This window comes from Sorex araneus, chromosome 4 (assembly GCF_027595985.1).
Source record: "Sorex araneus isolate mSorAra2 chromosome 4, mSorAra2.pri, whole genome shotgun sequence".
Taxonomy (NCBI): domain Eukaryota; kingdom Metazoa; phylum Chordata; class Mammalia; order Eulipotyphla; family Soricidae; genus Sorex; species Sorex araneus.
Window position 1 is genome coordinate 171229169 of NC_073305.1, and position 12303 is coordinate 171241471.

The window sequence follows — 12303 nt, forward strand, 5'->3', positions numbered from 1 at the left end:
ATGAACAGGATGACAGTGATACAGTGATGTGTGTGTGTGTGTGTGTGTGTATAATACTCTGATTTGTTGCCTACTGTCTGAACTCCATCAAATATGGTATGGTAATTATAGAAAATGCATAGGAAGTGTCTTATAATGACTGCACTTTGCGGCTGTGTGGTCCAGAAAGCAGCCTGGAGTGTGGCGGTGGTTGGGTAGTGGAAGTTGGCTGCCAGGTCTAGTTTTCCTGGGGCAGAGAGAGTTCTCACCCTCCCCTCTCTGGGGCGCCTAGAGTGAAAACAGCCTGGCATGGAGTCAAGGATATATATTTATTGTTGTGAGTATCAACTGAGCAGTACTGATTGGAAGCATTAGAGTCACCTCCAAGCCCTACTGTTGGGGGTCACACTTATTTGCACTCAGAGCCTTGCAAATATGTTTGCAATAACACTTGAATCACATCATTTTCTCGCAGAGTGTTATCAAATTTAATTTTGAAATTTAATAGTTTTGAAATCTAATTATTTGTCATGTACATTTGTGTAGGTTTCTGTTGATGATCGCCTTAAACAGCTTCAGGAAGCCCATAGAGATTTTGGACCATCTTCTCAGCATTTTCTCTCTAGTAAGTACTAAGAAAGACGACTGATCTCATTTACTGAATGAATCTCAGGATATTAGTTTTCACTCAACACTTCTTATTATTTTCTATAAACATACTTAGAAAAAATAAAGAAAAATATATTCATGTGAATATTGGTGACTTGCAATGGTGCTTTTGCAATTTATGTCTTTAAGCATAAGCAGATCTTGACTTACGTTTTTTACATGGAATCATCTGTCAAGATGACTAATGTCACTGCCATGTCATGTAAAGGTTATGAACTTCACAACAAAGAGATTGTTTTTAATATTTTAAGATTTTCAATTAATTTTTGTGACTTAAAATATGCTTATTAGTTTCAAGTGCACCTGCACTCTTTAAAGCGAGAAAAGAAGCTACTCTCCCACACATATCTTTATGTGAAAAGATTTTGATATCTTTAGACTTATTGCAATTGTACTCTGTCTTTCCTCTGGCCAACTGTTACAGATTTATCCAAACCTCACATGTAGATTTTTGTATAATATGTTCTAATTGAAATTAGTTGTTGAGTGGACTACTCATGGTCCCTGAATAAATTAAGTTCCTGTATTATTTGTCATCACATTGCTAAGAAAACTAAAGAATGTGTGGTTTTAGACTCCTACAGATTGAGATTAAAATACCAGTTCTGTCCCCTGAGCACTGCTGAGTGTGACCCCACCCCCGCATACACCAATATATAATTTACTAATTCACCTTTTATCAGACTTATGATCTCTGAAAGTTAATTTATTTATCATAAAAATACTATAATGAAATGATCTCCTGATTGCCTTCAAAATTAAATGGGGTCAGGGTAGGAGTGCAGCAAACACAAATGCTTTGCAAAAAGCATTAATTCCTTTCATTTTTTCAAAATACATCTAAGAATGAGTCTTAATTCAATGTAAATGAAGTTTAAAACTTAAGGTAAACTTTATTTTCCATTTATGTAAACTTTTTTTCGTATCTATAACTGTAGAGAGAACACCTCTTCTGACTAGGTTACATTTTTTTTATTTACCTCTAATCTTTAGTCAAAGTTGGTGATGTATTTTATCTTAGTGCAGATTTTTCTTACCTACATAATTTCAAGAATCTAAATCAAATTTTTTTCTACCCATGCTTATTTTCTCTCTCTCTCTCTGTCTCTCTCTCTCCTCTCTTTCTCTCTCTTTCTCTCTCTCTGTCTCATTTGATAACATGTTAATGAAGTGAGTAGGTATACTGATTAACTGATTAGGTATGAATGAGTGCAATTCTTTAAACTTTTTAGAATCTAATTCTATGTAATAAGATAAAATTAGGAAATTGAAAGATAATTGAGACTATTTATAGTTCTTACAGGGATTATTTATTCATTAATATGGATGAAACTCTACACTCATGCCTAGCAACCATTCTTTTTTTATGGGTGGTGGGGCCATGCCCTGCATTGCTCAGAGGTTACTCCTAGCGGTGCTCAGGGATCCATATGGCTGTCGGGGATTGAACTGCGCAGGTCAGACGCCCTAACAGCTTTACTTTCTATCAATCCCCTAGCAACTGTTTGCTCAGGAAAAATAATATCATCCTTTTGGAAATGAATATTCCAGAATTCATATACACTTTGTGAAAGAAGCATATTGCCTTTTCTTGACCAGCATTGTTGGTCTACAGAGATTATAGTTATTAAAGTCAAAAACAATTACCAAAATGAATGGAGAAATGTAAACAGAATCCCAGTTATTAGATGGATTCGTTATTGTCTTTTGCAACTTAGAATCTCGTCTTTGTTATATTTCTTGGATTTCAGCCATCATTTTAAAATCAGCCTGCTTAGTTAAGTACAAAATTAAAAAGTGGCCTATTAACCTGGTGTCAGTATCACAAGGAGGCTGGCTCTAGTGAAAAATTATATATAGGTATTGTTTTTCATTTTTGTCCACGTTTTCATTTACTGGATGTAACTGAGAAGGGAATGCTTACAGTCTGTGAAGAGAGGGAGATTTGTTGTGTGTTCTTATACCAGAAATGTCAAGGTCACTGTTGAGCTTGGCAATTTATTTCCTTTCCATTTACTGACCATCACGATTTAGGTGACTTATTTTACCTTTATGTACTTAGTTCTTCATCTATCAAATGACAATTTATTTTAGATGTAGCATATTTCTAGCTTCCTTTTCTCTGATAAATTTGAAAATGTTTCATAAAGTTTAGAATGCACTTATTTGTAAAATATACAACTTAAAATTCAGAAAAAATCATTTGTGACAAGTATATGAAACTCTAGGATGACTTCAAAGTTTTATTTAAATGTATGTGTTATTAGTTTCTTTAGCAAAACTCTAATAGTTCATTTAGAAAATGCATGATTTTGCATGAAAATCATGAAAATGCATGATTTTCCTAAGTTTTAAAATAATTTTTTATTGTAGGAATATTGTATTTTATAAAAAAGGAATAACTAGAATTGTTATCATTAATAAGTACCACTATAAACAAAATATAAAATCTCACTCAGTCTTAGTAATATTGAGTCTAAAAGTAGGAGTCTGCATTTTCTGTGCATTACAAATGAAAGCATTTGGGAATATTCTGTCCAGATAATTGCCTTAGATAATTAAAAGATTAATTGTTTTAATCCTTTGCCTGTGTTTATTTTCATTTTCCCTTTAACTTAAGTTCCAGCTCTACTGAAATGTTATTCCTGTGAATATGAAGCACTGAAAACTCTAGGTGATCTCAATAAATTGATTCTTGAGAAACTAATTTAGAATCTAGATATCACTGTGTCACTGTAGCACTGTCATCCCATTGCTCATCGATTTGCTCGAGCGGGCACCAGTAACGTCTCCATTGTGAGACTTATTGTTACTGATTTTGGCATATCATATATGGTATGGGTAGCTTGCCAGGCTCTGCATGTGGGCGGGATACTCTCGGTAGCTTGCTGGGATCTCTGAGGACGGAGGAATAGAACCTGGGTCAGCCGCATGACTTTCATGTGCAAGGCAAATGCCCTACCCACTGTGCTATCTCAACAGCCCAGAATCTAGATATAGCTGGTAAAATTCACTCTGGTTTTAGAATTCATCAGAAGTAGAGACAAAGGACAGTTTCCAGATCACCACGAAGCGTTTAAACACGATGGGGTTAAACATCACTTATTTTTTTAAAGATGTTTATACACAGCGTCAATAGGAGTTGAGTTTAGAACTTGACCTATCCTGTGTCCATCTTCGCTTCCTATGAACCTGTAAAGTCCCTCTTTGTTTGACCTAGCAGATTTCATAATTATAGGAACCCAACTTAAACCCAGAGAATTTAATTTGCTATGAAATGTGTGCAGTTGTTTCGCATTAGGGCATGCGGCTCTGGGGTTAACGATGTTTCTAATAACCTCCTTTTGTTTCTCCAGCTTCAGTCCAGCTGCCCTGGCAAAGATCCATTTCACACAATAAAGTGCCCTATTACATCAAGTAAGTTGATTTTAATTCTTTATGATACAAAGAAAATAAATGTATAATGATGACTTAAAAGGCATGTGCCCCTATAACGTTTAAAATTGGAATCCATTCTTGTTAGCCAGAGGAAACTCTATATATTTAATATTTGAAAGTAAGTCCATTTAAAAAAAAACAAGGTGAGATTTGTGGTTTACAGGATCAGCCTGATAGGTGTGCCTAACTGGTCTTTATTTTAAAAAAGCATAGATTAAGTTTTTGGGGAAATGAGAAAATTTCTACATACTTTTTGCATAATGATGATTCTTAAATTGTACTGATATGAAGCAAGTCTTATTCTTTTCAGAAAATTCATTTACAAAGCACTCACACTCTTCTCATCTTAATATACCCAACATAAATTTGTCATGCAAAGTTAAATACTTTCAAGTTTTTCTTTGGTTTATGGAAATTGCAGTATTCAGGTAGGTGCCCTGTCACTTATTTTGTTGTTGAATTGCTGGCTTTTTCTTTGATTCAGTATTTTCCTTGTTGTTAAACATTTAACAGATTTGACATAGTTTACACTGGTTCTGAATAGTATTTAATCTTGGCTTGGTGTAAGTGTTGCCATGTATAGGACTCAAAGATAAAATACTATTTATACACTCCCTTGAGATGTACATAATGTGATAAGGGGGTAAGAGTCATCTTTGACCCTTTTTAACACGGTGAATGGAGTAATAGTTGTGAGCTGGCTTACCAGGCTTCACTCTCTGATTTGCAATGTGAAAATTGGGTAAAGAGTTCTAAACTGAATTTCTTTTAGATCCTTAACTAAAGCTGCATGTGGATCCAAAAGCCCATGCCAACCCTAACAGTCTACTCCTTCGGTATCTATCTTCATGGAAAACTTTTTGTGAAGTCAGTATTTGTGAAATAGTACTTCATTACGACATTTTTCTGTAAATCAGATTTGTATCCCCAGAGCAAATATTAAAGAAATAATTTTTCCATGAATATTTGGCACACAATAAAAGCAATATGTGTTACTTTGTCTTAAAGAAATTTAATTGGGCAATAAATTGATCCACTGATTTGATGAATCAGTGTATTATCTATAGTATAATAACCTATATAAGTTTAAGAATAAAGTAATAAGCAGTTAATTAGTATCAGATCTGTGCAAGTATAATTGGCAGGAAATTAGTGGTTAGGCAATTAAATGTATTTTTATCGAGAGAAGATGGGATCACCTCGAGGACCCACATTTTATTTTTTCAATGAGGTTGTTAATAGTTATTATTTTATTACTATACTTACCTGTAAAACTCAGATGAATTTTTATCATTTAATGATAGCTCAGAGGGTAGAGCATTTGCCTTGCACGCGGCTGACCCAGGTTTGATTCCTCTGCCCCTCTCGGAGAGCCCGGCAAACTACCGAGAGTATCTCGCCCACAGGGCAGAGCCTTGCAAGCTACCTGTGGTGTATTCGATATGCCAAAAACAGTAACAACAAGTCTCACAATGGAGATGTTATTGGTGCCTGCTCGAGCAATTCGATAAGCAACGGGATGACAATGAATTTTGGTATATTAAGCTTTGCTGAGTGAATATTGACTTTAACTGAATACTGCACTTTAAGGTATAAATCTGATGCATTGCACTCTGGTTGTTGGATGTGATATTCCAGTTTACTTGGAAATGGGTAAAGGAATGGAGGCAGGCAGTCTCTTTTATTTTGTTCTGTTTGGGGGCCACACTCAGGCCAGTGGTTAGAGCTTCCTCTTGACTCTGTGCTCAGAGGTTACTCCTGGCAGTGCTCAAGGGTCCTTATGTGGTACTGGGAATTGAACCCAGGGCAGGGCTATGCAAATCAAGTTCCCCACCCACTATACTGTCTTTCTGGTCCAGCAGGATTAAATCTTCTGGAATAGGCTGGGGGGTCTCCACAGAGGATTGGGGCCCTATCAACTTGGATTTTAAGTGTAAATTGCATCCACTAATGCATATTTTTATTTTTTAATGAAAAATATTAACTCTCTAGCTTAATTATGTTTATGTTAATGGAATTCTTATCCATTTAGTTGGGTACTTTAAGAATGTATTAGTTTTTAGTTCTTAGTTTTATGTTCTTAGTTTTAGCAATGCTATTCAGAGGAATCACTTATGTTTAGGCAAGTTGTATTTGGCTGAGAATTGTCACCTACATAACAATTTCACAAATTCAAAATTTTTATAATATTGGTAGGACCAGAAGGATTATTTCTTTGCTGTAGGAGTTCTTATGGAATAGGCTGGAGGAACAAAAGCTAGTTTCTACGTTTTGTTGGTTAGGGTATTATAAACAGCACTTCCAGATAAATACAATACCATGATGGCCGATATTTTTAATGATAACTGTAACATCTTCAGTTACTTTCGGCCTTATTTGTAAAAGACTGTATAATATAATTTTAGTGGTAGAAGTCTTTAGAGCTTTAAAATATTTAAAAATTTTTATGTGTATATAGAATAAATTCTCTTATTAGAAAACTGTTTAATCAAGTTCTTTCATTACTTGCTCTCTTGTGTATCTTGAATGTTTATTCTCTCATAAAGAAGGAACGCAAATCTCTACAGATAGCTTTACATAAGCCAGCAATCATTATGAAAATTAAATTTAATTCCTAAATAAATTAATAAGCAAGTAATGATGAATGGAAGTTTTTAATATACACTTCTCTTTGTATTGCTGCACAATAAGTAGAAGAAAAATGTTAAAAACAAATTTAGCAATATTGTCATGCAACTAGGGTTTCCTGGAGCATTTAAGAATTTATTAGGTTGACGATGACCTCTCATTGTCTGTGTTGCAAACCATAATGCCCAAAAGTAGAGAGAGAGTATAGGGAATATTGTCTGCCATAGAGGCAGGGGGAGGGTGGGAAAGGGGGATATACCGGGGATATTGGTGGTGGGGAATGTGCACTAGTGGAGGGATGGGTGTTTGATCATTGTGAGAATGTAACCCAAACATGAAAGCTTGTAACTATCTCACAGTGATTCAGTAAAATTTTAAAAAAAGAATTTATTATTTTGGATAAGATGTTTTCAGTATTTGAGTAAATAATTTTGTATAGTTGAATGTCAGAATATTCCAAGAAAGCTTGAAAAAAAGAGATGGGAGCACATTTGGTATTTTTACTGTAGAAATTAATTAAAATACATGGTCCTTCAATGTGTTTCTCTCTCTAGATAATCTTTCGTTAATATTTAAAATAGTCTGCAGTAGTTTCATGATTTGTTTCTAAAAAATAATAGACTGTAGATCAGTCTAAACACCAAGTCTATATAACATAAATCTCTCTAAGTTAGACTGTAGATCAGTCTAAACACTATATAATAGTATAAGTCTCTCTATGGTAATGTCTTGTTAAGTTAAAATTTGAATTATATTTTGCTGCTTTGCCAAACTGATTTACTACACATTTTCTGCCTTATCCTAAGTCCCCTTGATGAGTAAGTTTAAATCAGATTTTTCTATGTATTACCTTTTCTTTATATTTTCCTTCTATTCCTTGTGTCCATTGTGGCTAATTCTGTAGTGCTCTCTGATTTCTTCTTTTCTCTCCCAGAGGGACCCTCAGCTGCCCTAATTCATCAATTGCTAGGAAAAAAAAAAACCAACCCTCTGAAATCTATAGTTGTAAATGAACTCTGGAGAGCTAATAGTTATTCTTTACAGCATCAAATAATTCATTTGCATAAAATGGACATACTTCTTGGCAGAACTCTACATACCACTCCAGAGGAGAAAAGGAAAGATGAGCTCTGTGGAGGAATTGTGCACTCAGCTTAGGTGATACAGGTGGAAGATTTCTTTCTTAAATAAGAACAGAGAAAGAGCTGTGAGCTATACCAGCTTAACGGGAAAGTCAAAGCCAAGAATTATTGTAGCCACAGCAGCAAATGGGATTAACAGGAAGTAGTTTTTGGTTTTGTTTTATGGCTACACCCTGCAGTGCTCAGGGTTTACTCCTTGCTCTGCATTTATGGATCACTCCTGGCAGGATTTGGGAGGAAATATGGGGTGCCAGGGATTGAACCTGAGTTGGCCGCGTGTAGGGCAAATGCTTTACCTTTGTACTGTCATGCTGGATCCAATATGAATCAATTTATCTGTAAAGGTTGCAGAAAACTCAAATCAGAAGAAATTAAATTGTAACAGGTATATGATCAGTCGCCCTCCAGAACTCACGGCTGCTTCTCCCGGAAGGGAGCATAAAATGAGGCCCCCATAACCATGCCACTGGACTCTACGCCAGCCTGTTTCCACTCAGGGCACCCCAGAGGGGGGCGGGTGAGAGCCCTCCCCACCCCAAGGGACACAGCCCTGGCAGTCAACCTCCACTGCCCAACCGCCGCCACGCTCCAGGCCTCTTTCCACACGCTTGGACCGAGCCTCATGCATGAGTGAACATATTCCTGGACTGTGCAGCCATAACACAACACATCATCATAAAGGGAAATATATATATATTTCCTTATTTATTTATATATATATATATATATATATATATATATATATATGCCTCTCAAAGCCCAGCAAGCTGCCCAGAGTATTCTGCCTGCACAGCAGAGTCTGGCAAGTTCCCCGTGGCATAAATATACCAAAAGCAGTAACTAAAAGGTCTCATTCCCCTGACCCTGAAAGAGCTTCCAATCATTGGGAAAGACGAGTAAGGAGAGTATGCTAAAATCTCAGGGCTGGGACGAGTGGAGATGTTACTGAATAGAAAAGAACAGTTGTAGACGATATTCCCCATACTCTCTCTCTACTTTGGGGCATTATGATTTGCAATACAGATATTGAGAAGTCATGATTTTTGGTCCTGTATCTACTTTCAGCACACATCTACCATCCCGGCCTATTCCACCAGCCCTCATTTTCTTAGTGATGCCTCCTCTATTCCAACTGCCACGGCAGTTACATTCTCTCACAAAGCAATTTTGTTCTTCACTTCCCCTCCACTCATGTATAATAAAAATTAAATCTAAAAAAAAAGGAAAAGAGGGGCTGGAGTGATAGCACAGTGGGTAGGGCGTTTGCCTTGCACGCGGCCGACCTGGGTTCGATTCCCAGCATCCCATATGGTCTCCTGAGCACCGCCAAGGGTGATTCCTGAGTGTAAAGCCAGGAGTAACCCCTGTCCCCTGTGCATCGCCGAGTGTGACCCAAAAAGCAAAAAAAAAAAAAAAAAAAGGAAAAGAAAAAGGCAAGTACAGTTTTCTCCCAAAGGCTTTCCACAGCGTCCTTCTTCTTAATCAGGATGAGGAATGGCATCCTTTTAGTTCCAGACCTCCAAGTCAGTAACTCTTGGTGTACAATGAGCCTCTTTCCAGAAGTGGTGCCTGGGTTTGGGATTGTAGTGATCAAGTAATAATCAAAACTGATGCATAAGACAATGTACTGGAAACGTCGATCTTTCCAAGAAATGGCCTGTGACTTTATCTTTTATTGAAAATAAATATTTAAAACTCACTGGGCCAGCTCTGCGGAGGAGGAGGTTAAGAACAAAATTGCTTTGTGAGAGAATGTAAGTGCCGTGGGATCACTAAACCGCAGGGGCTTGGAGACAGCTTCAGACTAATGTGCAGACCTCGGTGAACCAGAAGGCAAGCAGCGAGAACCTGCCCAGCTGCAGTCACAAAGGTGGCAAACCCTAACTGGTGCCTTCTATTGAAGTGTAGTTACCACCGCGCTGGGCTATTGATTGTTTAAACAGAGTGGCATTGTCTTCAAAAGACATTGACCAGTTTAGAACTTAAGAAGAAATCAGGTAAGGCCCCAGCGATAATACAGCTGGCAGGGCATTTGCACACAGCTGACCCAGATTCGATCCCTGGCACCACATATGGTCCCCGGGGCACCAAGGGGAATAATTCCTGAGTAGAAAGCCAGAAGTAACCCCTGAGCATTGCTGGGTGTGACCCAAAAGGCAAAAAAAGAAAAGAAAAGTAAAGAAGGTATCAAGGTCAGTACTTCGCTCCGTGGAGACCAAGTACGTGCTTTGCTTGTTTGGCCTCTGGCACTTCATGGTTCCTTAAGTACTATTGAAGAAGGTCCCTGTGTTGGAGCCAGTTGGAGCCCCTGACCTCTACCAGATGTGGCAAGAAGAAGAAGGAGGAGGAGGGGAGGGGGGAGGAGGAGGAGGAGGAGGAGGAGGAGGAAGAGGAGGATGAGGGGGAGAGAAGAGGAGGAGGAGGAGGAGGAGGAGGAGGGGGAGAGAAGAGGAGGAGGAGCAGGAGGAGGAGGAGGAGGAGGAGGGGGAATCATTGCATCATTGAGACTAGAGATATTTTCGTGGTGTGGAATTTTGGTTCAAAATCTTCAAGATTACTCTGCTCCATCACATCATCTGCCTTTCTGGACAGTTGAATTTTTTTTTAATGTTTGTTTGGTTTTGGTTTTGATTTTTGTGCTGCACCTAGCAGTGCCCATTGTTTACTCCTTGTAGGGATCACTCCTGATGGGGTTGGGGGACTATTTGGGGTGCCAGGGATTGAACCTGGGTGAACCCATGCCAGGCAAACCACCTATTTGCTGTACTATCTCTACGGCTCCTCAACATTTCAGGTTTTAGCATTAGAGATACAGGTAATAAAGGTGTACAAGTGAGTAGAGGAAGCATAATTATGGGAGGAAAAGAAATATATCTATACTTTAACTTGCAAAGATTTTTCAAAAATATCCATTAACATTTGCAAAAGAACTAAGTCATCATGAGCAAGTAAAATTTGAAATTAGTGGAATATATTTTTCTGTACTGATGATAAAGTAAAACCCTGCAGTAATAGAATCAACACAATTCTGCAAGAAAGTGAGAATTAATTTCTCCTTTAAGACATATATATGGGGCTTGAGAGCTAGTATAGTAGGGAAAGCTCTTGCATTGCATGCAGATGACCCAGCTTCAATTTCCGGGTTTCCCTGAGCACCTCCAAGGTTAAAGTAGGACAGCATGGGGTGGAGGGATAAACATGGGACCCACTCGTGGCGCTGCACCACCCAGTTGTATGGGTGTGATAGTTCTGTGCTTGGGCCCAGTTGTGCTGGGGATCACCAGGGTTATCTCTGGCAATTCTTGGGGTCGGGATGGGATATATGATTCCAGGGATCAGAGAGCATGCTCCAACCTTTGTCCATCTCCCTGACTCTCTAGAATGTTTTAACTGAATAATGCAAGTTTGGCTTTGAAGGGCATACTTTGAAAAGGACTTACTGACAAGACCAGTTCTCATGGCAAAATGATCATCAGGTTAATACACGGGTAGGGACACCAGCATCCAGCAGGCAGCCTCTGTGAACTTTGAGTGACAGTCAATTTTCCCTAGCTTCAGGGGAAGAGTTGGAAGAGTACTAAGTTCCAGCCATAAACAGAGATAGGGCCGTAACTACTCCCCTGGGTTTATTAAATGTGACCATTCTTATTTTTCGGAAAAATTTTTAGAGCTCTCAAAACAAGATTTGTCTGTTTTTCTCCTCAGGTTCATTTTGGTTATTAATTCTAGTAATTTTCTTGGAAAACTCACACACAGACACACACACGCACACACACGCACACACACACACACACACACACACACACACACCCTTCGTATTGCTTTGTAATAAACATTCTCTCAGCCATAGCTACACTATGGTCTTTTCTCTGTGGGGGCCTCCGTAACCTCTGTTTCATTACAGCTCTTTACATGCTTATGACTCTGAGAGCACTCCGGAGTATGAAATTATTTTAAGTGTATTTCACAGTCAGAGCTCACAGGGTTGAGTGTTACATAGTTTTCAATTTCGTCTTCCTGTCTTGTGTCTTCATTATCACGACAAACTACAGGCATGTTTTAGGAGGATGCTGTGCTTTTACGATCTCTTTTCTCAAGTAGGGTTATATGTCTTCTTGGAATCTTAACAGAAAGGTTTTCTTCTTGAAATGTTGACGTTCACATTTTATTAAGTTTTCCTTACTTATTCTTCTGTTTCCCAATGTATCACCTTGACTTTCTTGCCTGGATAGCCTAGAGAGAGCTAGGAAGTGTTTATGAGTATTCAAGGAGTTAAGTTACAATTCAGAGAATGTACAAAATCATTCTCAGAACTTCTTCACTACTCTCTCCATCCCCTCCCAGAATTTCCCTAATACGTGTGTGTGTGTGCGCGCGCGCGCTCGCACACACACACATACACACACACACACACACACACACACACAGAGTCACTATAACCTCTGGC

General features: G+C 38.2%; 1 protein-coding gene across 7 annotated transcripts in view; it reads left to right on the forward strand.

Moving 5' to 3' along the window:
- Positions 1 to 12303, forward strand: part of UTRN (utrophin) — a 585431-nt gene that overhangs the window by 474548 nt on the left and 98580 nt on the right. For all 7 annotated transcript variants that reach the window (XM_055134486.1, XM_055134485.1, XM_055134487.1 and 4 more), the window contains 2 exons: positions 526 to 604; positions 4005 to 4065. In XM_055134486.1, the coding sequence (XP_054990461.1) occupies positions 526 to 604; positions 4005 to 4065 (140 nt within the window). The remainder of the gene's footprint in view (positions 1 to 525; positions 605 to 4004; positions 4066 to 12303) is intronic.